This window comes from Martes martes, assembly GCF_963455335.1.
Source record: "Martes martes genome assembly, chromosome: 4".
Lineage (NCBI taxonomy): Eukaryota > Metazoa > Chordata > Mammalia > Carnivora > Mustelidae > Martes > Martes martes.
This window is the reverse complement of record NC_137891.1, coordinates 10,538,771-10,566,424: the sequence shown is the minus strand read 5'-3', so window position 1 is coordinate 10,566,424 and position 27,654 is coordinate 10,538,771. Positions and strand designations below refer to the sequence as shown.

The 27,654-nt window shown below is 43.1% G+C and overlaps 1 protein-coding gene across 3 annotated transcripts in view; it reads right to left on the bottom strand.

The window, feature by feature from the left end:
• The window catches only part of ADCY8 (adenylate cyclase 8), a gene marked incomplete at both ends in the record, with an annotated part of 223,421 nt that overhangs the window by 129,602 nt on the left and 66,165 nt on the right, over window positions 1-27,654 (bottom strand). For all 3 annotated transcript variants that reach the window (XM_080799944.1, XM_080799945.1, XM_080799946.1), the window contains 2 exons: window positions 2,085-2,196; window positions 11,400-11,530. In XM_080799944.1, the coding sequence (XP_080656070.1) occupies window positions 2,085-2,196; window positions 11,400-11,530 (243 nt within the window). The remainder of the gene's footprint in view (window positions 1-2,084; window positions 2,197-11,399; window positions 11,531-27,654) is intronic.

Genomic DNA, 27,654 nt, shown 5'->3' with positions numbered 1-27,654 from the left:
CTGGAGAACCATTTTTGCTCATCTTAGGTCTTTGAGCAGAAATAGTCAGAACCATAATATGAAGTAGAATAACTATTGTAACTGGCACCAAGCCCCCAGAGGTAAAACAGTAAAAGAAATGGGATACGTTCTTCCCCACCTTCAAATTCCCAGTCCTTCGGGTAAACCCAACCCTTCTCCTTGGGAGGGGGCGGGGGGGGCAGTAAGGAGGGGGCTTGGTTTTCCCCTCCTCCTCTGCCAGTTCAAGCCTCTTATTTACAGCTGTCCAGTAGCTACAGGTTACAAGGCAAGTTCCTTGGCAAGTCCTTGGCCATCTCCCTAACCTCATCTCCATCCCTCCCTACCTTTACCTGCTCCTCTCGCAAAGCTGAATCTCTTCTGGTTTTCCCACACATACAAGGTAGCATCTTGATCTTCTCTCTACCTTGGTATAAAATGACCTTCCCTGCTAGGGGTGCCTGGGTGGTACAGTTGGTTAAGCATCCAATTCTTGGTTTCAGCTCAGGTTGTGATATCATGGTTCTGGGATCGAGCCCTATGTCAGGCTCTGCACTTAGCCTGGAGTCTGCTTGAGATTCTCTCCCTCTGCTCCTCCTGCTCATGCTCTCAAATAAATAAAGAGATCTTTAAAAAAATGACTGTCCCTGTCTTCTTCACTTTGCTAATTGGTGTATAATTTATAAATAATAAATTTTTTATAAGTAATAAATATTTATAATTTATAAATAATAAGCTGGTGATTTTGATGAAATGTACAGTCCTGCTCACTTGTGGAGAGCTACATCACTCCCCAACTCACTGCACCCATGGTTCTGTGCAATCAATCCGCTCCATCTACCTCCAACGCACGGCCACCATTTGTCTCTTTTTTGCCCTTATAATTTTGCCTTTTCTAGAATGTCTTATAAATGAAATAATAAAGTATCTAGGCTTTTTGGTCTGTCTTCTTTCACCTGGCATATTGCTTTGGAGAGTCCCTGATATTGCTGTGTGTCTCAGTGGTTTACTCCTTTTTGTTGCTGAATACTATTCCATTGTATCGTTTTCCCATTTTTGAGACTCAGTCTAAGAATCACTTTATTTGGAAAGTCTTCTTTGATGCAAGGATTATTGCAGAGTTTACCTTCCTACAACATCCCAGACTTAACCCTCATCATAAACAAAACACATTGTGTATTGATCATTTATTGATGTGTCTCTGGCTAGACTTAATTCCAGGAAGGACAAAGTGTGTTTTTGTTATTCCCACACTCACGACACATAGCACAGTGCACAAAACCGAGCAGGTACTCAGATGCAAATCTGAATGGCTCTCCTTGGAGGCAGGCAGCCTTAAATTCAGACATTTGGATGCTCTGAAAAATGAACTCCCACTTGATGTGGTTGCACGGGATTCTCTCGAGAGCCCAGTGAAGTTGGCACTGATAGAAACACACTTTAAAGAAGAAAATTAAGGCATGCCTGTTTGGACCTAAAGCCCACTCTGAAACACAGCGTGACAATGATGTTCTTCTGCAACCTGCATGCTTTAGGACTAGGAATCTGTGTTTTGAGAGCAAATGTCCATCTCCTTTAGCCTGTTCTCTCGAGCCAGCTGAAAAATAAAGATAGTGTCCTATCGGCTAAAAACAAAGCTGTTAGGTTAGGCCAAACAAAATGGTGGTCCAGTGGATTACTGGCTCTTAAGCACAGGCTAATTCGTTTCAGATGGCTGGAGTTGGCTGGGAAGCTGCAGGCAGCCATCACTGCCCGAACCAAACTGAGGCTGCAGCTGGGTGGCACCTGGCCACACGAAGGGGGATGTGATGGGGGGAGGGGCCAGAAAACAGATAAAAAAGGCTTTGGCTTAACTGTCACTCAACCAGCTATCACTCAATTGGGAAAATTAACCTGACAAACCTCCCATCCGAGATCTGTAAATAACTAACATTGCTCCCTAGAAGGTGCGGGGCTTGGGGGTCCATGCCAGGGAAAAGGAAGCAGGACAGGAGATATTGGTGAGGAGCCTGAGTTCTCCTCTCCCTAATTTCACATGCAGTCCCTCACTCCCACAAAAGACTAGAAGGGAATTAAATTCAACTCACATGAGCCAGGCGATCAAATCTGGCAAAGAGCTCGTTGAGCATCCGGACCAGCTCCTGGGCAGACAAGGTCGTGGAGAGGTTGGTAAATCCTTTAACATCTGCAAAAAGAATACTAGACAACAGGGGAGGGGTGGGGTGGGGAGAGAGCATATTAGTATTTTGCTCCATCCTGGAAGACATCAACACCATCCAAATAACTCAACCGTGGTCTGAGATTCTAGCTCTCCCTGCCATGAGAGTCAGGAGGAACGTGTCAGTATTTAACAAACATCTCAGCAGACAGAGTCCACCCAGGGGTTCAGGAAGGACAAAGGGGCAAAGGAAAGCCTTTCTTCCTGTGCAGGACCATGGAGTGTGGGCAATGCAAACAACGCCAAAGGGAATTTGTCACTATGAACAGATCAGTTTGTTGTGGAAAGCAAAATGAAGCTTTATGAATTTCCTATTTTCACAATGAACAACAATGCAGATGACGTGAACACAGTTTGAAATTAAACAGGGGAACAAAGAATTAAAAAAAAAAACTCATTCTCTCCAGCAAATGACATACCTAAAATTGCAAGCAAATAGAAGGTGGCATTTTTCAAAAGTTATGGGACTAGGGAGCAGAGCTGAGAGACCTCAGGCAGAATAGTTCATGGCCTAAAACTCTCACATTGACTAAGGATTTAAGAGAGGTCAGGTCATAGCTCTGCATATGTTTGGCATAAGGGAAGGGGGTAGTGCTTGAAAGCCTTCTGAAAGCAAAGCACCGTATGAGCACTGCTTTAGTTCGTCCACCCAGTGAGTATGTGAGGATGCCACTCCACCATGAAGATGAGCAAACTGGGGCTCAGAGAGGCAAGGAGACTTGCCTAATAGTCCCCACATAGCACATGGCAGAGTTGGGGTTGTCCACTTAAACTGTAGGGCAGTGCTCCATCCCACCTCACTGCACCAGCTCAGGGACCCAGGCAATAGTAGAGGCCCCTCTGTGTGGAGCAAAAGGAAGCCTCGTGCCCTGTTGGTATGAATGCAAACTGGTGTAGCCATTGTGGAAAACAGTAAGGAGTCCTCAAAAAATTAAATGATCCAGTAATTTCACAACTTGGTATTTACCCAAAGAACAGGAAAACATTAATTTGAAAAAACATAGACCCTTATGTTTATTGCAGTATAATTTACAATAGCCAAATTATAGAAGCAGCCCAAGTGTCCATCATTGGATGATTGGATAAAGAAGATGTGGTGTATATATGCAATAGGACATTATTCAGCCCTTAAAAAGAGTAAAATCTTGCCATTCGCAATGACATGGTTGGAGCTGGAAAGTATAATGCTAAGTGAAATTTGTCAGTTAGAGAAAGACCAATACCATATGATCTCACTCATACGTTGAATTTAAGAAACAAACGAAAAATGAGCAAAGGGGAAAAAGGGAGAAAGACAAACCAAGAAACAGACTCTTAACCTTAGAGAACAAACTGGTGGTCACCAGAGGGCAGGTGGGTGGGGGATGGGTGAAATAGGTGAAGGGGATTAAGAGCACATTTACTGTGATGAGCGCTGAGTCATGTATAGAATTGTTGAATCACTATATTGTATGCCCGAAACTAATATAACACTGTGTGTTAACTATATTGGAATTAAAATTAAAAAAAAGAAGAACATAAAAAGCAGCAGAAGCACTTTTCATGTTGTATCATCTTTGAAGTTAGGATACCATCTTAGCATGTGTAAATTTTTTGTTTTTATTTTTCTTAGTGTTGCATAAAATAATGGTTGAGTCTTACAATCAATGTAACTTAGATTTAATGCGATAGGTTAATTAGCCAGAAGACATTGTAGATTGTATGTTGACTTACACTGGTTACCAACCTCAGTATTCGGTGGTTCTTAAATTTATCTCCATTACAAACTCTTTTAAGAATCTGATAGAGGCTATGAATTCTCTCTCTTGAAAATGCACAAGTATTCACAATTTTACACTTCATTTCAAGGAATTTGCACCTTCCCTGAAACCCATTTATGGACTGATTAGAAATCCTTCAGCCCTGATTAAAAAAAAAATGATGACGACAACTATTGCTTGAATTAATTATGTAATGCCTCCATTATTTAAGCAAATATTTGCACATCTACCATGTGTCTAGCTACACATTGCACTAGGAAGTTTGATTAAATGATTAAAAAAGATACAGTGTGTGTCCTCAAGATGCTCACAGTGTAGGGACTGAGGTTGGCCAGACAAGGAGAAAGACAGAAACAACACAGGAGACGAATACAGCAGCCCCCTCCTTATCCAGGAATGGTGGGGTAGGGGAGGAAGATCCATTCTAACACTCCCAGGGGATTCCTGAACCTGCAGATAGTACTGAACTCTATAGAGACTGTTTTTCCCCCTTCATACATGCATATGACAGAGTTTAATTTCTAAGTTAGGCACAGCAAGAGATTAACAACAATAGTAATTAAATAGAACAAAATTTGTATTTTGTAAATAGAACAAAAATTGTAGCAATATACTGTAAAAAAAGTTATGTGACTGTGGTCTCTCTCTGAAAACATCTGTACCCACTGTTCTTGTGTTGAGAGATGATAAAATGCCCACGTAATCAGATGAAGCGAGAGGGGAATGACGGAAGGACACAGGCACTGCCCTCTAGTGTGAGGCTACTGTTTACTTTCCGACATTGAGTCAGAGGAGGGTCATCTATCTGCTTCTGGACTGCCGTGAACTGTGGGAAACTGAAACCATGGATAACAGGGGGACCATTGTACTCTGATAGAAGGACACACTGGGGGATGACCAGTCACAGAGGATCAAGAGTTTCCTGATGCAGCAAAGTCTCAGCTGAGTTTTGAAGGACCTATGTGACCAGATAGATGGGAAAGTGAGTAGAATGGGAGGTCTGAGCAGAGCAATGGGCACCTGTTAGGGTCTGGGAGAAGTGGGGCAAATGTACCGCAGATCTGCAAGAATTCAAGGGTAGCTGGTCAGAGGGTAACACTGAGTAACAGGGTAGAGAAAAGAAGAAGGGAGAGAAAGAGTGTGTGTTAGAGATGTGAGGCAGGTGTTGGAAATGAGCGGGTAAGCCAGGTTCAAGAATACAGACTTTGTCCTGAAAGTGATGGAAAGCCAGTGAAGGGGTGTAAGCATGGACCCGATGCCTTTAGATTTCTAGTGTATACAATTTCCCCTGGGCAAGTCACTCCATGGTCACAGTCCTGTACAGGGTTCCGATGGCACAACATCTGCCCAGTACATAGGACCAAATGCATAAGATTTGAGTCCAGACAGCTAAGAGTTCAGAGCCCAGCTCACCACTTATGAATACCAGGACTTCGGGTAACTTTCTGAACTTCTCTAAGCCTTTGATTTGTGAGCCAGAGATAATTCTAGTACCTGCCTTGTTTGTGGATAACAAGTGCTTATTAGCACAGTTCCTGGCACAGTAGGTTCTCCGTAAGTGTGTTAGCTCTTTTTATTATTTCACAAAAATGTACTGGAATTGAATGATTGCATTTGAGAGATAATGAGAGAAGAGAGGTATCAGAGGAGAAAGTATGACCAGTAATTAGATCTTCTGTTACCTGCGGCTGAAAGGATTCCTGACTGTTGACACAAGTGGGAATAAGAGGAGCAGCAGTATTTACAGAGTATCTCCTGTGCATTGTCCTAAGTCCAGAAGGGGTAGCTTGTTGGTTCCTCATAGCAATCCCTGAGGTAGGACCTACTGTGACCATCTCCATTTTACAGATAAGGACACTGGGACCTGAGTAACTTGCCCACGGACACGAAAAGCTAGGATTTGAACCAGGCAGCCTGGCTTTGGAATCTGTACCCTTTATCACTCTGGTATGCTACGTTTGAAGTAAGGATGGTCTTTGTCATGGCAGGTGGAAGTAGAAGGGCCCATAGATCATATAGTCCGACTCACTCAATAGATCCATTCATCCAAAACTATTAATATCTACCTGTCTATTCTAAGAACAGTTCTTTCATTCATTCAATGGCTAATTAATGGAATGCCTACTTGGGCCAAGTGGTAGAATGACAGTGGTGAGCAGATAGAACCATCACAGCCCTTACGGGGCATGCAACTTACCGAAAGTAGAAATGGATTTGCAGAGACCAAAGGTCAAAAAAGTTTCAGATATGCTCAGTGATCCAATATCATCAAATTTCTTGTGGTCTCTTGAACACACGGTACTTCATGCAATGGTGTCCGAACAAGTGGTGAGCTCCAGGTCAGATCTCTTGACTCTAGGTATGTACTTGGAACTTCCCATAGTAATCATCTTAGAGTGTTTTCATTTTAGCATGTATTGAAGATGCCATGTTAATTTTCAAATCTAATTTGCTTATATAAGTTGTTTCTTTGGCTAAAAATAAGTGTTATTACCTAATAGTCCCTCTGCAAATAAAGAGACTTCAAGAAAGCTTTAGCGCAGTTCTAAAGAATCGTTAGGAACATGGGTTCTGGGTAGACACTTCTTAACTGTGTGCCCTTGGGAAGTTTATTTAACCTCTCTGAGCTTCCATTTTCTTAGTAATAAAGAAGAGATCACTGAAGCGACTCTGCATCATTACCTACAAGTGGATAACTTCTAAATCATAACATAGTTCTCGATAAGTGGAGGGTATATAACTCTTTGGGGAAATTTCTGGGAATCAGAGAGTGTTTAATAGATTGCTATGTAGACAGGTGTCTCTAGCCAACAGGTTCTCTGGGCCCATTCAGTTGCATTATGCTTGTACATGAAACTCTGCTCTACATGGCCAATGTGGGGGTCTCACATGTGGACAGGGTTTCTGGAAAGAACAGCCAGCCCAGAAAGCAGGTAGAAGTAAGCCTCTAAAATTGAGTAAGCCTCTAAAATTGAGGGTTTTCTGATCCCTGATGAAGGTTCTACTGTCTACTCTAACTGTCTACTCTATCACTGAGAGAGGTAAAGACAAATCTGCCTCCTGAGTAGATCCAAAAAATGTGCACCAGCAAATGTGCCAATGTACATGGTGTGGACTGGGCAAGAGGAAGGGGAAGGGAGCTTTGGGAGGGACGCTAACATCCCCCAAATCCATGTCCCCCATCACTAGGAAAGACCACTGAGCTGGGGACTCTGTCCTCCTCTCATGGATAGGGCCATGCAGTCATGGTCTTATCAATGGAATCTGAACAGAAGTGACCCATGTCATCTCTGGGCCAAGGTGGTGAAGAAGCAGGTGTGCCTTTTCTACACTTTTTCCTCCAGGAGCTGAATGCCAAAAACTCTGAGGCTCAGGCAAGGGCATGGATATAAAACTCAGAGACTTTTGTCCCCGAGTCACTGGCCAACCAGGAGCATCAGCAGTGAGCCGTTGTGTGAAAAGAATGTTATTGAATTTAAATCAATGGAATTGAAAAGTGATTTGTTATAGCAGACAGTATTACCCTGAATAATGTAAGTGCCTTAAATATACGGGATAAAATAAATAAGAGAAATAAATAAGAGAAATAAATAGAATGGGGCTGGGGTGGGAGGGACCAAAGGCCCAAAAGGCTTCCAGTGAAACATCAAGTGGCCAAGTGGGTCTCCAGAGAGAATCTAGGGAAGTCTCAGATGCACAGAGCTGAAATCAACATGAGAATCCAAATTGTTTATTGCAAACAGTGCAGTTTTTGGATTAAGAATATGAGGCCCCAAAAGATGAAATGACGCAGCCAAAGTCTAGCAGCAGATGTGGCTCAGAGAATGTGTTCTGGAATGAGAAACCTAACCCACTGGCTTCCAGTCCCCCGGGTCAGGAAGGGCCCCGTACATGCCTCACCATACCCTGTACCGATACATGTATATATATACATACATGTATATATATACACAACAGGAGGCCAAGAATTGTAGGAATTGTAACTGAGAGTCAGATGCTTATAGCAGACCGTTTTTTAGGGAAGGGTCACCAAACAACAAACAATAAAAGCAACAGAGAAGAAAGAATGAACTAGGGGGGTTGTCCTGAAGAGACAGACACAGGATTGGAAATAATTGAAAATATGTTCCCTCCTAAGGCAGTTGTGCTCTGGAGGCTAGCGAACAGGGCAGAGCAGCCGGTCTGGTTCTCATTTCTGGTCTTATTTTAGCAACTAACAGCCTTGCAGTGGGCTGGAGGGGCTCCACTGCCCCTCCCAGAGGTCAACTTCCCAAAATCAGAGGGAGCTGTGGGCATCCTGCTGCCATCCACCACCCCCTGCCCACCACCTCTGTGATGGCTAGAGAGGCCCAATGTGGCAGCAGTTATCTGCAGACTCTTCTCCTGCTAGGAACGGCTTCTTTGACGCAGGGTGAGGTCGCTGAGAAATGCAGGGCAGCAAACCTAATTCTAATTTAGTTCAGTGTGCACTTCTGCAAGAGGGTCTGTCTCAAGATTAAGAACTCTGTTTAATGGTTTAAAACAAATGGGTGAGGTGGGGAAGAGAGAAGTCACTTCAGTTGTTCTTGACTAAGGGAAGCACTGAAAATGGATTGATGCATAAAGAAAGCCAAACATGTCATTTATTGAACTTAAGGCTCCTAAGTGTGTTGGTGTGGGTGTATAGTCTTTTTTTTTTTTTTGGGTGTATAGTCTTATTTGTTTTTTTTCCTTTATTTTCTTTATTAAGGGTAATTATTCCTCCCCTACCATCGCTTTCTTTATGGTGACAGGCACTTTCATAATATTCTTTTCATATATACATATATATATATATATATACACATATACATATATACATATATATGTACATATATATAATGATAGTCATTAATATCAGATAATAATAATCATATATACAGAATTAATGTTATATGTTATATAGAGATACAGATATAGACAGATAGATCTCACTTTCAGCCTTCACTTGTACTAATCCCTTGGTTTAGGATTCCTTTTCTTTTATATTTTTCACTAAGCTGACTCAATTTTCAATAAGGTAAATAAGAATCATCTCTTTTAGGAAGGTTTCCCTTATTTTCTCACCCTGACCCCCTTCCTCACTCTAGGTCTTCTTCTTTTTATGATCTATTTGTACCCTTTGCTTACTTTACCAGAGGTGGAGATGAACCACGAGAGACTGCGGACTCTGAGAAACAAACTGAGGGTTTTGGAGGGGAGGGAGTTGGGGGGATGGGTGAGCCTGGTGGTGGATATTAAGGAGGGCATGTATTGCGTGGAGCACTGGGTGTGGTACATAAACAATGAGTCTTGGAACACTGCATCAAAAACTAATGATGTATTTTATGGTGATTAATCTAACACAATAAAAAAATAAATAAAAATAGAATCCCACGCTGTATTATAATTACAGATACTTCCTATTGTCTACAACTGGTCTTAATGAGTTCCCATTATCAATGGGACCAATTCGTGGATCTGGGGAGTATCTTTTATGGGAGTGGCTATTTGACAAAAAGGCTACTTTACAAACCCAGGCATCTTAACCAGCGTAGCTCTATTTTTGGACAAAACTCTGATAATGACCTCTACGGATACTCCTGCTGGGTTAGAACCATGCTTTCTGCTGGACTTCCTTTCAAATGAGTGTCCCAGCATGCCAGCTGAATGCCCAGAGAGGCTGGTAAGAAGGAAAAGTTGTTCTTCCCTCTGACCAAAGTCAGGAAGAAAGGAACCAAGAAGGTACATTGGTCAGTTTTAGAACTGTTTAACATATAAATTTTCCCCCTACGTTTGGGAATTTTCACCCTATAATATTTAGTGGAAGGGAGATATAATTCTACTGTACAAGCTGAAATGTCAGATATCTGTTTTCCAGGCACTTTTAAAAAAATGTTCTTAGTTTATTAATCCTCTCATGAAAAATCTGCACTTCTGGTGAGTGACTGGGCTAAGCCAATCAGCCACATCTGCCCCAGGCTTCAACTTACAGTGCAAAGAGGCAGGGGGAGCAGGGGGTTGGGGCAGGGCAGAGGCAGCCACATCCAGGTCCTGGGGGACTGCAGGAGGAATCCAAGAGGTGACAACTGTGGTGGGGAAGGCTACAGAGTTGGTGGCACAAGCAGTGGATTCTGCAGAAACAGTGAAGGCATGATCCTCACTGGCCTAGGGTTCTGCTGTGATTCTGGCCCATCTGCTGTGCCCGCCTCCCCATCCTTCCCCAATTATTCTGTGAGCCACTACTCAGCCTTTCTATAGACTTTTTCTTTTTTTTTTTAAATTTTATTTTATTTTTTCAGTGTTCCAAGATTCATTATTTATGCAGCACGCCCAGTGCTCCACACAATACAGGCTTCTTTTAAATCAACCAGGGTTAGCTTGTTTTACTTATAATTAGGAGACATGTCTGAAGCCACCTACAATATTCCAATGCTCTACTGTATGCTTACCCCTATTCTGTGCTTCGTATATATCTTCACTCCTATCATCTGCACCAACCCCTGCAAGGTGGTTAATAAAATGCCATTTTACAGGGAAGGGTCCGGAGATTCAGCTATGTATATTGTCCAAGGTCACACACAAGGAAGAAGTAGAATTGGAATTTTAAATCTGGTCTGCCTGATCAAGGAACCCCCACCTCTGATTTTTTAGTACATACCATATTTTCCAGGGCAGTTCTGGGCAGAGAGGGCAATGATGGATGAATGGGTAGAAGGGTGGGTGGGTGCAAGGATGGGTGGATGGATGGATGAGTGGGTGGATAGATAATTCATTGGATGGGTTGCTGGATGGATGGATGAGTGGGTGGGCAGATGGTTAGATGGGTGGATGACTGGGTGGGTGGGTATTTGGGTGGATGGGTAGGTGGATGGTTGGATGGGTGGGTAGGTGGGTAGTTGGGTGCAAGCATGGATAGATGAATGGGTGAGTAGGTTGGGTGGATGGGTGGATGGGGGGGTGGGTAGTTGGGTCGATGGGTAGATGGATGGATGGATGGTTGGGCAAAAATATGTTTACAAAATAAAAATCAGCTGTAATCAAAAAAAAATCAGCTGTAATCATTTTTATATTGGTTTGAAGAAAGTTGTAAGGGATATAAGGAGAAGAGCTATGTGATCACTCCTGAGGTCCCAGATCACATCTGGGAATTATTTTTTTCAATCATAATGTAAAAGGTTTTTGTTTTTCCACTTGAAATATAAAGGCAAGGCAAGCCAATATAATTACATTTCCCTGACATTCTCCTTGAGCCTTAATTTGGAAAGGTATTCTGTGATGAATAATCACTGGTTAATGAATTAATCAACCAAATGTAGAAAGGCTTTGACATTCAGGCAGACAGAAGTCATGACAGTCAGATGGGAGCATCCAGAAGCACACCCAGATCACACACGGAGTTGGGGAGAGGGTGCCGTGGTTCCTACCTGACGTTCTCATAACGGTGGATGTAGATCCGATGGAACTGGTGCTGCAAGTGCTCATCTTCAACATTGGTCATGTCATTGATCATTTCCAGGACGACAAAGCGGGGAAGCACAGACAGCACAAGCCGTTCCTGGAACAAAGCAATGCAGAGGGACAGGCTTGTTAAGGCTGACCAGCAAGTCTGAGATGGGGGGGTGTGCGCCACATAGAAGTCTTGGGGCTCTTGGCCGACTTTCTTGAGGAATTGCTAACTTCATGCCATTCTTTTTTTTTTTTTTTAAGATTTTATTTATTTATTTGACAGAGAGAGAGAGATATCACAAGTAGGCAGAGGTGGGGGGAAGCAGGCTCCCCGTTGAGTAGGGAGCCCAACACGGGGCTCAATCTCAGGACCCTGAGATCATGACCTGAGCTGAAGGCAGAGGTTTAACCCACTGAGCCACCCAGGCGCCCCACTTCATGCCATTCTTGAACACAACCAATATCTACCAAGTGTGTGTTATGTACTGGGCACCATGTAGGATGTTGGGTAGATAGTGGTGATCCAAATGGATGGCGGCCCTACTATGGGGAGCTTACATGCTAACAGGGATACAAGCATTCAGTAATACCCACTCAAATGTACCCATACACATTCACAAAATGTGACAAGTGCCAGACAAGAACAGGTCATGATCAGAGCATGACATGATTCAAACCAGGATAGAAAGGACCTTTGGGATGGACTGATGCTTACTCTGATAGCAGAAAGCTTAGAATGAGCCAGCTCTGTATAGTGCAAGAAGGAGAGAGTACAGGGAGAGGAGGAAATCGTTTATCACCTTATTCTCTGATGGGACTTTTGGGGGGGTAGTTAGGAAGGCCCTGGTTTTGGGGGGTGGTAATCAGGGTTTGGACCCTGTCTCCATCATGAACAATCACAGCATTAGGTGAGCTTGGTCATCTCTGTGCCTTAGTTTCCTAATTTGGCAAATACAAATAAAATCGTCTGCTCCCCAGGGTTGCTGTGAACATTCTATGAAATAAAACCTGTGATGGGCCTGGTGTGAACTCCCACCCTCCTCTCTGCTCTCCTTGAATCTGCTCCCATGCAAAAGGCTTTATCAGTGAAGTGCCCCAGGAGCTTCATATGATGAGGCGTCTCCTCTCCTGAAAGCTGCCTCATTGTGAGACTGAGAAACGTGGTTCTTGAAAATGACCCTGCATCACGTCCATTTTGTCCTCATTAGCACTATTTGCCAGTTTCCCTGGTATCCATGGCCCTGCTCGTGCATTGTTGCTGGATGGGAGTAGGTGCTAATCACAGCTTTGCGGGGAACTCAGTGCCTGAAAATAGTAGGTGCTCAATAAATGCTTCTTAAACAAACAATGGACAAAGAGATGGCAGCGATTGTGCCCAGCGCATGACTGGATTCCCTACTGTGGCCAGCAGAGTCTGTGCAGATGAAAGATGGTGAGGGATTCAGGAGATTATCTTATGCTGATGCTTGTCCTGGGAGAGGAAAAGGCAGGCATCCCATGTAGGCAGCACTTCTGGGCTTACAAACAGCAGTGACTCTTAACGGCTTTGGGAAGAACACACCGCTCCCCTAGACTCTTGCGAATGGAGAGACATCTCACTGACCTGTCTCTACGGCAGGCAAAGTGAAGGTGTAAGCCCTGGTAAGAGACCTACTCTGGGGTTATAGACAGTGTCTTCTTTTTACTGACTGCTCACACTGTAGCACACCAAATGCTTTGTACCCACTGTTTGATCAAAACCTCGTATTAATTGTAGGAGGCAGTAAGTTACAATGTTCATCCCATTTTACATATTAGGATCCTGAGATCCAAAGAGTGCATGTGAAATCCAGCAGTCCAAAGTCATGCACTTGGCAAATGCTTGGTGAAAACTCACACCATGCCTGTGGTCCCCCTCCCACTCCTCCACTGGAACTTGGATCATAATTCAGCCATTTATTCATTCAGTTACCATGTTAAGAGGAAGATGCCATGTGACAGGTGCAGTGCTGGGTGTGGAGAATCAGTAGGAAACCAAAAACCAACACGGCACTTGCCTCTGGAGAGCCAGTGTTCTAGAGCTAATAAACAGACCCTGGAAGAGTGGTGAAGAGGAGTTGGTGGCTGCTTTAGCTGAACAGTCAGTGAAGGACCCTATGTGGTGACTGGAGTGGGGATCTGAAGGGCAGGAGAAGCAGTCCTGTAGAACACTAGAGAGGGTGCCACAGCCACAGGGGGACGGACACAGCAAGTACTGAGGTTATGGGATACAGTCTCTTTGGAAATTCACTCATTCATTCACTCCACACATGTTTACTGAGATTCTGCTGTAGACCAATCTGTTAGCTGCTATGAATACAGGACTGAACAAAGAGATGTGATCCTGAATTCCCTGGGGGGTTACAGGCTCTGTCTCAGAGATGACAGGCTCAAGAAGTCCCTCACTAGCAGTGTGGACAGAGAACCCAGTGACTTGGGGCAGACTGTTCCATAAGCCACAGATAAGGTCCTAGGAGCCTTGCAAGAACCACAAAGGTAAAGGAAGAAAGGCTGGGCTTCTGCTCAGGCTATCTTCAAGACTCAGAGCCAGGCACAGAGCAAGTGAGGAGAACTCGGATCTGCAGAGCCTAAATATTTGGTGGCAAGTCTCAGGAAGAAGGCATATGCTCACCCCTGGTCCAGAGGCTGGCCACCTGAGTGTTCTAAAACAGGCAGTTTTTCAGATAAGCCATGTGTTCCTCCAATTGTCCTGGACCTGCCCCTGGGATGCCTTCTCCAATTGCTCTGCTGAAGTGACACTTCCATGAAGTACCCCTTAATCCTTTGCCATACTGACCTACTGGTTTCTGCCCTGATGGTAACCTCCACCAACCTCTGATCCAGTTCCCGTACTGCTTGAATGCAGGAACAGTTCTCTTGGATGACCTCCACTTACCAATGCTCTGGATAACCTGACTCAGTGCGTCCAGTCCCTCCCTCACACCTGTCAGCTGGGCACTTATGGGGCTGAAAGTCCCCAGCTCATAAGGAGCTTTCTAAATGCCCACAGCTTCTATTCCGCACCAGCCCCATGCTGGCCAGGAGCCCGTGGGCTTGCTCCCAAATGCAATTATGTCGGTTTATTTGTGAGTGCCCTCACTCTAATTAGATATTAAAATTTTTAAACAAGTAGGAATGAGTGTTGCTGTTTATATGAAAATTGAATCGAATGCTTTGGGAAAGCTTGGTAATGCTGACTAACCAAAACATCACCACTGAATTAAGATGTGGATGAGGTGGCCATGAACATTTGTGGGAAAAATGATAAAAATTCCAAAGTCACTCTGATAATGTTGCAAGTACTTTTAAATTCCTGCTCCATTTTTAAGGAACTAGAAGTCTTGGCTGGTGCACAATTAGCTATGGTCTCAATAAGAAACAATACATCAAAGCTAAAAATAAATGCCCTGGCCTTATTTTAAAAGACCAGATAATACATTTACTATTTCATGTTTAAGTCATAAATAAAATGTTCAAGTATAATTTTTCAGTAGTTCCCCATTTTCACCTGCTCATCCAATGAATCAAGCAACCGCGTAACCTGATAACTTCCACTGTAGGGGTTTTACAATTCTTGTTTGGATGGCTGTCACCCTCCCTAGACTGTGAAACCTTGAGAGCTAAAGCGGCGTCCTGTCCACCTCCAGAACCCAACACAGGCTTAGGAAGGAAGGGGTGGCCATATTTATTTGGATTTCTCTGGTGGCAGATTGATACCCAACTCAACATAGCTTCAGAAAACTCAGACTTTGTCCTAAGGATACTGCAGTGTCTCATTGAAGCTAAGGGCAAAACTGAGGCTGAGTCTTGGGAACAAAAGGAACTTGCCCTTGAACTTGGATTTCTCCTTCTGCAAGTTAGCAAGAAGGCTCTCCCACTTCTCCTTTACTGAAAGCTCTTATGCCTTTTATCTTTGTATGCCTTGTATCTTATGCCCTCTTTCTTTGGCTATTTTGAGGAGGTTCTTGCTCAGTTCAAGACTCACCATGTGTGCATAAGGAGTCTAGTTGGGTCAAACATCCAGTCTTGCCTAAGGCTCATGGTCAGGTGCAGGGGCACAATAAAGAGTGTGGTCATCACCGAAGTGACTATTCAGAGTGGGGGGCGGGTGGGTACAGAGGGGAGAGAGTAAGTCTTAACCAAATGGGGACATGTCAGAAAACAAAGATGCGCAAAACAGTAGCCAGTGCACGTTTGTGGAAGGAACAGATGAGTAAAAGATAAGTCGCTGTCCCTAAAAGGGGTCCAGCTTTGACCACCGGGGTGGAGAGCAGGGAACCTACAGAGAAGTTCAGTAAGCAGAAGCAGCTGTGCAGGCTGACAGTCACGTGAATTGCCCCAGAGGTAGGCTCTGGCTTTGAACCTTAACTCGGCCCGTCCTTAACTCTGTGACTTGGGGGACCACATCATTTAGCTTCTCTGTAGCATCAGTTTCTCCATCTGTAACCTGGAGCTGATCATAACTACATGTCTTTGACAGGGCTGAAGGATGAAGGGAGTTCGTATTGGTAAAAGAATTAGATGGTGTCTAGCATGCTGTAACCACATCCCAAATGTTGATGAAATTCCCTGGCAAGCATGCTCTATTTTAAGCATTGTTTTAGAACTCGAATTGTACATGGGTGCAAGTGTTTTAGCTTTTAAAGTAAGAATGTTACACAGGAAGTATGGGGAGGATGAACAGGCAGAATATAAAAAGGCCATCATGCTGCATAGTGAAAAGCTTCAGTCACACTTGTAAAAATGAAAATTCTTCCATTTTTATTACCAAAATCTTGACTGGCAGTTGAGTTTGTATCTGAAAGGGAATTATGGAACTGTCATCCGGAACTGTTAGTGTTTCTGAAAGCTAAGCATGACCCCAACCATGCAAAAGGTGTTGTTGAACTGGCTCCTACAAGCATAGTCCATACATGCTCCTCAGGCTTATTCAGAATAGTAAGGGGGCTGACAGTCCGGATAATGTCCGTGTCTACTTGGTGGGGGTCTAAGACCACCAGGAACTTTAGTTCTGCCCAGAAATGCTAAGACCAAAAGTTTTGGAGTCAGGCAAGCTTGAGTTAAGTCCTGACTGAGCTCAACACCTAGTGACCATGATAACCTATATGACCCCGTTGTGGCTCCGTTTCTTCATCTATAAGATGGGAGCAATACTGTCTGCCTCCCAGGATTGTGGTTCACCCTCAGGCCCTTTTCATAGATGCTGGCATACAGTAGATGCCTATTAAATAGCAGTTGTCATCAGGGATGCTTTAATTCATTCTGGTGGCTGGTTCACAGATGATAGTTTGTATTACTCTATGGTCTATAGTCTACAATATGGAACAGAACTTAAAGGATGAGTAATAAAATTCAGATTTCAGGGAACTTTTTCTTCCTTTTCTCTCTTAGAGGAGTTAAGATTTTCCCAGTTCCCTTCATTTAGTAGTTGCCAGACAAAGCTCTTTCTTCATTCTTTGATTTGTTTAAGCATTGCTGAATGCCTACTGTATACTGGGAGACCCCAACATACAAGGCCAACCTTCACAGACTCTGCCTTCACAGACCAGGGCTCAGATCCTGTAACTCAGCTATATGTCCCTAGCAAGTGACTTAACTTCTCCAAACCTATTATTCTCATGTGCAAAATGATAACAGTAGCTCCCTTCTGGGGTTATCCTCAGGACCTAGTGAGATACATTTGATCAACATGCTTAGCATCCATGCTATGCCCTGGGAGTGGGGGGAGGAAGTGGGGAGTGGTCCGTGCTAGGTACAGGCAATAATGGGGTCCTGGTCTGTGGAGAATTTAAAACACTAAAACTTGCTTTGCTTTTTACTATTATCACCATTCACTGACTATTTGAAACAATGCAGTGACAAAATACTCCTCTCCACTCCCAGGATAATGTTAATCAAATAAAAAGGAAGGCACTTTTTTGCCTGGTAATAAAACAACAAACCAAAGGCAATATGACACTCGGGCGCGATGCCGAGTTCTCCTGAAAGGAATTTAGTCGAATGTGAGGGATAAAGAGCACATTTGCTGTATGCAGAAGACATTAGGTGCCCAATCTGCTGCCAAGCATCCCCTCTTGAAAAATACTTCTTTTAAGCACTTCTTATGGCTTGAGGATTTCAGTCCTTTTAGAGAGTGCCGAAAGGTTCTTTCACATAAGGTTTGTCACTTTTCTCCGACACAGAAAAGTATTGCGCCATTTTCAATAAAGAGACATTGATATATCGGTCAGAAATCACAATTGGAAGATCTGAATTTGAGTCTTTTTCTGGCACACGTTTACTCACTGTCTGATCTTGGACCAGCTCCTTCATCTCTCTGAATCTGTTTTCTGAGGTGCAAAGGCAGTATTGAACTTCGTTCTGCCTACTTTGCGGAGGGGCTTTATTGAGGGTGAGACATTCCGGGTGGATATTATCATGTCTTAAAAAATAAGGGTTCCCCAGTTAGAGTTAGAGAAGATCATTCAGACAACAAGCAAAGACGAAGGGGATGGATAGCAGATGGCAAGTTTGTGGGTGAGTTCACCACGGTTGAAGGTTCTCTGTGTGAAGGACTGGTCAGAACTGAGACTTGAGAATTCCCCTGAAAGTAGTTTGGAATGGTCCTTGTATCCTAAGGCAAGGAATTTAGTCTTCAGCTAATAGGGAAATAGGGAGCCAGCAATTTTTTAAGTCAGGGAGGAGAAGGGAGGTGACATCATTATTTATGTGACTCTAGAGAACAGATTGCAAGGCTAGAGGACAGACAGAGAATATGTGACATAGTTGTTGCCATGTCTCCAGCAAGAAGAGCAGATCTGAATGTGGGCCAGTGCAGCAGGCAAAGAGAAGGGTTAGACTGGAGAGACAAAGGGAAGGTACTGTGATTGTATATGGGCTGGAAAATTAAATTCCCCAAGGGATGAAACAGTACAAAACAGAGGGAAAATGGTGTGTATATATGTATATAAACATATATATGCAAAGATAAATATATATACAAATTATATACTAAATTATAAATATATGTAAACATAGAGAGAGACAGATACAGATATAGATTGGTCAACTGATTGAAAGACAGATACCCTACTTTTACAGTAGCCTAAGAACCCAAAGTGTTCCATCTTCTCTATTTCACTGTGATCATTTCAGTGATGCCCAGCAATGTTGGTGGACCTACTGAACAACACAGAGCACTGGAGTTATACAGTCTCTGTACACTGCAGTGGAAATGAAGATGCAGTGCTAGCAGGGACTGCTTACCTGCCGCCAGGGCTCAAGGAAGAGTGTGGACAATTTCCTTAGTACGAATCCCTCAAAATCTTAACTACTCCAGAGCAGCACCCTGACTGTCTGTTACATAGCATGCACCAAAAGGAATTTGCTTGACAAAGGGCCGCTTCTGGTTTTCAAAACTCCTCATTTGGGGCTTGGCAAGGGAGAGCATGGTAAAGAAAGGGCTGTGTATCTTTCTCTAATCCGAGAAAGACTAGGCTCAGAGCTCTCTGCCTCTTCCTTCAGCATCTGCTGATCCCCAGTTCCCAAAACACTCAGCATACTGAGTAGCTCCCACTGCTCTGCTGAAGAACTGGCATCCACGGGATGGGAGAACCTGGATTTTGAGGTGGAGGGACTTCTGTACAGCTTGTCCTTCTTCTACTAGTTGTGTGATTAACACAGCTGCATCTCTCTCTCTCTCTTTTTTTTAAAAGATTTTATTTATTTATTTGACAGAGAGAGAGATCAAAAGTAGGCAGAGAGAGGAAGGGAAGCAGGCTCCCTGCTGAGCAGAGAGCCCAATGCAATGCGGGGCTCAATTCCAGGACCCTGAGATCAAGGACCTGAGCTGAAGGCAGAGGCTTCAGCTGAGCCACCCAGGCACCCCTGCATCTCTTGATATTGGGGTGATAACACCCATCTTGGGGAGTGTTGAATGAATGAGATAAACTGTATAATACCTAATACATAGAGGGACTCCATGAAAGCCACTTCAGTTTTTCCTTCCAGAGTTGCTGAACATGTAAGTCTGAATTCCACCTGGATAGTGCATATTATGGTATACAGTAGGATCTCAGTAAATGCTTACTATATATCTCTTGTTTGTTGCTGTGCTAACAGATGGCCATTGTCATGCTAATTATTCCATACTAGTAATAAGCTACTGGTCACAGAGTCAGCTATGTCCTTTGCATTCAATACTCCCATTTAGGTTGTTTAGAATTAAAAGTGTTGGTCTCAGTGAGAGGGCACTTCTTACAACTGAGTTAAGTGGATAAAATAGAGACTGGTCATGATATTCATGCACATCCTCAGAGAAACCCATGTTAACCTGTACTAAAGAAATTCCAGCTCTGTCTTTTTCCATTTCTACCTTCCTATGGTCATAAATCTGAAAAGGGGTTCCTTTTAATATTATTCATCCATTTATTTAAGTAATCAGTTGTTATTTATTTTTCAAGGTCTTTCTTACTCAAAATGACACAATTTAATGAAAAAATGTTGCTACTCTCACTGAACTTCAGACAAGTACATAAAGATAGTAGGATCGTCAATACAATAATGGATGGAAGTGCAGTGGCAGTGTGAATCCCATTAAGGACATCTTGACACAGTCAGGGAAGTCTTCCCGGAAGAGGTGGTACTTGAGCTGAGTTTTGGTTCCGAGTGGAGGAAACTGTAAGAGCGAAGCCATGATGAGGTAAAAGTTGATATATTTATAGCACTTTAAAGAGTTTGATGTGGAGAAGATAAGGGTCTGGTCTTAAAGGCACTTCTGTGCTAGGCTAAGAAACAGTAACTTCATCTTGAAAGCTAACGGGAGCCCATGAAGGATCTTTTTCTTATTTGTATTGAAGTGTAATTCACATAGAGGAACACGTTCATATCCTAGATGGACAGCTGTATGAGTTTTCACAAACTGAACACACTTGCATAAACAGAGCCCAGACTTGGAAGCAGAACATGACATCACCCCAAAAGCCCTTTGTGTCCCCAACAAGTCACTACTCCTTCCAGAATTAGGGAGCACATTAACAGAGGTAATGCCTAAGGAAGAGCGCAATCATATCCCCAAAGTATAATTCTGTCCACCACTACCGCCACCACCAACACCAACTCTTATTGATTACTACCATGTGTCATTCTCTGTAGACGAATCATCTCCTTTTGTCCTCATGGCAGCTCATAAAGATGATACTTCTAGTATCCCTGCTTTAGAGTTGGAGAAACTGAGGCACACAGAGACTAGAGAACTGTGCCAAAGGCACAGAACACGTACATGGCAGCACCTGGATGCAAATCCGGGTGTCTCGATCCATTTGTAAGTGAGTTCTATTCACCAGGATTATGGATTATGCATTATGGAGCCTGACTTGGGGTTCATTCTTTCCTTGGGTGCAGTGGACCACCTGGGGCTCCCTCTTCTGTCACAAGCTTTTCCACATCTTTGTATAATCTATTGTGGAATATCACCCGCTACTCACTTATGCATCTGATGAACTGGTATGTGGCAAGCAGGTGCTAAGGAAGGAGTGGGTGGTGAGCTCTTGCTTTGCACTTAATTGGGCAAAACAAGAGATGCCCTTCTCTTCTGCCTTCTCTGTGCTTGTGGTCTATTTGGCTGGGAGAGTGAAAAGGGCTCCAATAAAATATTAACAGCATTACAGTTAACATCAGCACGGGCACCACCCAGTTTTTGCATGTTCCAAAGAGATGCCAGGATAACAGATGTGAAAGATGAAATGCTTTGAACTATTGGAGTCAGAACTCCCAGTGCCATAGACCAGTTTTTCCTGTTCTTGAGCTTCGTATAACGGAATCACATAGTATGTTCCCTTATGTGTCTGGTTTCTATCACTCTACATCTAGGAAGACTGCGTCACTTGTGGGTCTCATGTTTCTTGACTTTCTGGCAGCCACTGAAGTGAGGTGTCCACTACTACTTCTTGAGACACTTTTTGGTTCTGGTCTGTGAATCTGCTCTTTTGATTTTTTGTTGTTGTTGGCATGGTTTTCATTTTATTATTATTATTATTTTACCTTTTAAACATCTTTGCTGATTGTTTCACGTCTATTTACCCCTTTAAATGTTGGGGAACTCCAGAGTTCAGTACTGCAGCTTCTTCCTTTCTTTATTTACACTACCTTCCTGGATTAACTCTTCTAGAACATGGCTTTCTACATCGTATATAAGTTAACGCACTCCATAGACTGTATTTCAACCCTAACCTCTCTGCTGGACTCTAAGCTCTATAGTTGGGTGCCCACTTGACAGCTCCATTGGGACGAACAACAGTAATCTACATTCACATGTCCCAGATACATGCTTTGGCCATTTCCCATTTCTCAATCCAATAAATACCATCCTTTAGCCACATGAAACTTTCTGCTCCTTTACGAACTTGTTCCCATCTTAAGGTCTTTGCATTAGGTATTCCTTCTTCTTGGAATGTTCTTCCCCCAGTTTCTTGCTGGTTTGCCTTTTCCAACAGGTCTCAGTTCATCTGACCCTTAGTCTGGAGGAGCATTCCAGGTTCTTGTAACCTAGTCAGTTCCCATAGTCATAGGATTCATCACGATGAATAATTTCATGGTTATTCCTTTCTTCATTTGCTCACTGCTTATCTCCTCTCATCTCCCCATAAGTCCATGAGAACAAGTATCTTAGTGGTATCCCGAGAACCTGGAGCGGTGTCTGGGACATAGGGGGCACTCGATAAATGCCAGCTGACTTACTTCATGAATGACTCACACCACATCTTTCAGAGATACTCAGGCTGGGGAATGGTGATGGATTGGAGGAGGACAAGAGGGAAACAGACAGGTGAGTTTAGAACAAATGAGAAGACAGTCCTTAGTGAGAGACCATAAAAGGTTGGTGCCTTCATGACAGTCCTCTCAAGAGTGTCTGGGATCCCTGAGAATAAACATTTGAGAGCAGTTGATCCTCATGTAATTGTGTATTAATGGGCATATTCAATTGCCTAGAACATTCCCTTCTTCAACATTTTAGGAGAGCAGAAATTTCAGTGTATATAGGTCAATAGAGGTCTCTTATGGTTTTTCATCATGTGCTTTGCTAAACTTTATGTTCCTTCTGTCAATAGGTCTGGGATCAATTTGCCACACACACACACACACACACACTGAATGATCAAAACTTAAGACTTTGATTCCTTTGGCTTTTCAGGACAAAACAACTTGCAAGTTTTATAACAATGAAACCAGAAATAAGGCAACATTAAAAATAAAACTTAAAAAGTCCAAAACATCTATTTTGGGATGCTTTCCCAAGCCTGAAAATTGACATTTCTTAAATACATCAATGGAACCAAAACACTTTGATACTGTCTCAGGGTCCATTCATATTATTAAACCTGTTTTGTCGTCAGAGGTGAACACGCTATGTTCATTTAAAATGAAAAATGTTTCCTCTGGGGGGCATTTAGGAAACCACAGGAATGAGGCCCCATATTTACCAGCCTGGCTCTTCATGCTGCCTGGGAGAAGAAAGAGATTTTGCTATGATGTAACACAGATGAGGTTTGAGTTCATTTTCTAGCTGAGTGATCTTGCTTGAGTGTCAGTTTCTTTATCTGGGAAATAGGAAAGATATAGACCCCTCCACGGTCCTCTGAAGGTCTCACGTGGAAGAGACACTAGAGTAGCTGATGGACGGTGGGGGTTCAACCAAGGCTGAGGCCAGCTCTGTCTCTTTTCCTTCCCCCACATTCCTTCCCTTCTACGCTTTAGTCTTCCAAAACGGACCAGAAAAAAAAAAAGTTTTTCATTAGATACGTAAACATCTAATACTAGCTATTATATCTAATATAAATAATATAATATTAGACCATCCACATTCAACACGTGCCTTTTTAGATAAGCTGCAATGATCTACAACATTTTCTCACTTTCGATAAGCCCTATAAGTGGGGAGAAAAATGAGGGATATGGTTTTTGTCCAGTATTCTGCAGAGCTTCTGTGCAGGAGAATCATGGTCAGTCCAAACTTACTAAACATGGCAGATTGTGTGCATAATAATTACCCTCAGGTAGGACCCTCTCACGTTGATTCTTGGCATGGTTGCGCCACTTGTTTTGACCAATGGGAAGAAGCGGAGGTGAGCAATGTGTTTGTTCACTGGGGCTTGTATTACCTCTTGCAATGCTTGGAACCCTGAGACCACCATGTGAGTGTCCCTGCACTCCCTACTGAAGGATGAGAGGCCACATGATAGAGAATTGGATGCCTTGGTCTCTGGTCTGCCACATGGCTGGATGTGTGAGGGAGGCTGACCTAGATCACCTGAGAGCCATCAGTCCCATGAGGTGACTGGAGACACTCACCAAAGCCCAGAAGGACTCCCTAGCCAACCCACAGAACCGGAAGCTAAATAATGGTGATTATTTTAAGCCATTACATGTTGAGATCATTATAAAGCAAAAGATAACTAATACTCCAAGTTAACAGAGATGAAGGAAAAGGAGTTTGATTAGGATGACTAATGACTAAGAAAGGGACTGACATCTGAGCACCTCTGTGTGGCAGTTTTCACACAATTTATTTCATTTGATCTTTACAGCTAACCCACAGAGCAAAGCCTATATTGGAGCCAAGAAAAGCAAGACAGATATTATATATTGTCCAAGGACATACAACAAAGTAGGGATTATTACCCTGTTTTATAGATGAGTTTACTGGCTCAGAAGTGAAAACATTTGCCCAAGAAACTAATTGTAAATAGCAGAACTGGACTAAAAAAATTAAGTTTGGCACAAGAGCCAGGGTTCTTTTGAATACTCTTGATGAGGTAGGTACAGCACAAGCTTCCAAAGCTGCCCCTCTGTCTGTAAATGAAGCTAACACCCTGTCCACCAAAGCACCATTCATGTGACTGCTTCTTTGTCCTTCAGTGGGCTGTCCCCCTCCCCTGCTTCCTGTGCTTTGGAGTCAAGAGTGGTAGCCACCATCTCAGAGAGGGGACGGATGGTCTGATCCCAGGATGCTTCTCCATGGGGTCCCGGATCCTGAGGCATCAGAATTATGTACAAGCCATAGGCTCCAGTGAGAGAGACTAAATTTAGAGTCTGCTGGAATGGACATACAAGGAGTGTGGTGGGCATGGTGGGAGTGGTGACCTAGCCCTCCACGCTCTTCCCGCCACATGCAAATAGTGCAGCATCTTAAAAATTGGACTTTGTGACACATTTGTGAGACTTCAATCAATGTAGTAGATCCTACACAGCGTTGAAAATGAAATAAATAAAAATAGAAAACATCAGAATGATTTCCTGGGAATTTTCTCTGTATTAAATGTGACTTCATGGGCATTTTCTGTTTTAAGTATATGCTACTAGATCCTCAAGTAAAATGAACTTCTTACTAGCAGTTTCTGTCCAAAGAATGAGTAGGCCCTGAGTATCCCCTTTCTGAATTAAAGGGCCTGGAAAGTTAATTCCTGCATTTCCCCAAATCCTGCAGCTCTGGAGAGGATCTGGATTTTGCCAATTAGATGCAAGATCTAGAACACAGAGGTGAGACAGAGGCTGTTTTTCAGCTGCTTCTGCTTTTTGTCACTGGCAATCATGGTCATGGAGATATTGGAATTTTCGATAACATCATTCTAGTGTCTAGTCACAAGATCTGTGCTGGTCCAGAAGGCGGCCACCATCTGTGTTTTGCCAGGGCAGACCCAGAAGGTGGTGTGGCTCTGGAGCTAACAGCTGTGGCAGGGGTGGTTTCCCGACCTCTGCTCTTCACCACAACTGGGAAACTGGTCCACCAGGTGAGAGACCTACCAGGTCTAGGAGAGGAACATGTCCTGAGAGAGGATTTAACCCTCCTCCAAGGCCGATGGATATGAAAAGTCCTCATGTGTGACCACAGCAGGAGGTGCAACAGGAAGGCGCTTTATAATGTCATCAATACGCAGCAATCTTTTCTAAAATTCTTCAGGCCAGGAGAAATTACATACACCCTGCAAATCCTCCTGACTACATTTTTGCAAATGTCATACCACATATCTCTCCTGTTTCATTACATATCCCCTAAACATGCATATTTGGCACTGTTTAACTATTAATTTGATTTCCTTTGATAAACTTCAATTTTATTTCCTCGGAGTGTGTTCTTGGGAGCTGAATTGGACTCTGGTCCCAGAGAACACACAGCCTGTGGGGAATCCAAGATGTGGGATTTGTGATGACTCAACTCAATAAGCTCTGTCATGGAAACAAGAAGGGCACACTTTGGACCCTGAATCATGACATGGGGGAGGGGAAAGCGGGGACCTGTGGTGCCTGTTCCTCAGTCACACCACATTCATTTCAAGTAAGCCTCACCATAGTCAGTGAGATACATTGGAAACTGGAGTACATCAAGGTACATTTTCTATGGAAGTTTACAGAAAAGGAAAAGTTTAACAGAAAAGGAAATTGAGTTACATCAAGGTACATTTTCTATGGAAGTTTACACAGCTACTGAGGTTCAAAGTTGGGATTCAAACCCAGGTGTGTCTGACTGCACCATCCACACAGCAATGAAGTTGTCCATAAATACTGTAGGGATTTTCCCAGAAATAAATTTCTGGTTGAAATTCCAGCAAAGGAAAAATCAAAAGTCACAGATAGACTTGCGTTTGGAGCACTCTCTGCTATATTTCTCTTGATTCTGATAAGTTCCTGACCAACCATGGTCAGGTCTGATAAATTCCATGACCAATCATTTTGACCAACCATCAAAATCTGTTATCACAGCATCCTCATTGGTGATGAGGAGCAATGTTACAAAAGCTACCAAGTATTGCTCCAATTTTCTAAACAGACACCTCTTTTGGACAACTGCAGATCTTGGTGTGGAAAAGACTTCCACATTGTAAATTTTTTTCCCCTGTAACTATTTGACAGACCTGGCAGAACATAGTATTCATGCCTGGAACAGTAAACCACTTGGGTGTTTACGAGGGAAAGGCTTAGGTCCTAAAAGTATAGTGGGGGGAGAGGATATTCCACCCACTCCATGGGGTCAAGGACAGTGGCCCAATCCAGGTTTGTGGGTCATTAGACTTAAATACTTTGGAGGGATCCTCTTCAAGAAAAATATTGCAAGGGGTCCTGGGTGGCTTAATCCATTAGGTGTCTGCCTTTGGCTCAGGTCATGTTCCCATGGCCCTGGGATCCACTATCCAATATAGCAGAGAGTGCTCCAAACGCAAGTCTATCTGTGACTTCCATTAGAATCCCTGCTCAGAGGGGAGACTTCTTCTCCCTCTGCCATTCCCCCTGCTTGTTCTCTCTCACTCTCTCTCTCTCAAATAAATAAATAATTAAATACATACATACATACAGTCTTTAAAAAAAATCACAAAAAATCAGTACATGCAGGCTAGGGCCTTTTAGAGGGCCTTGGAAGGACCTTTTAAGTGAAAGGTCCTGAAGCTTAAATTTCATTAAGAGGGAACCCATGGAATGGGAGAAGCAAATGACAGTACAGACAAAGGGCTGATATCCACGATCTATAAAGAACTCCCCAAAATCAACACTCAAAAACAGATAATCACGTCAAAAAATGGACAGAAAACATGAACACTTCTCCAAAGAAGACATACAAATAGCTAACAGACACATTAAAAAATGTTCATCATCATTAACCATCAGGGAGATTCAAATCAAAACCACATTGAGATACCACCTTATACCTGTTAGAATGGCCAGAATTAATAAGACAGTAAACAATAAGTTTTGGAGAGGATGCGGAGAAAGGGGAACCCTCTTACACTGTTGGTGAGAATGCAAGTTGGTGCAGCTACTTTGGAAAACAGTGTGGAGACGCCTTAAGAAATTAAAAATAGAGCTAACCTATGACCCTGCAATTGCACTACTGGGTATTTACCCCAAAGATACAGATGTAGTGAAAAGAAGGGCCATCTGTATCCCAATGTTCATAGCAGCAATGGCCACAATCACCAAACTGCGGAAAGAGCCAAAATGCCCTTCAACAGACGAATGGGTAAAGAAGATATGGTCCATATATGCAATGGAATATTATGTCTCCATCAGAAAGGATGAATACCCAACTTTTGTATCAACATGGAGGGGCTGGAGGAGATTATGCTAAGTGAAATAAGTCAAGCAGAGAGAGTCAATTACCATACAGTTTCACTTACTTGTGGAGCATAAGGAATAACATGGAGGACATTAGGAAAAGGAAAGGAAAAGTGAATTAGGGGAAATCGG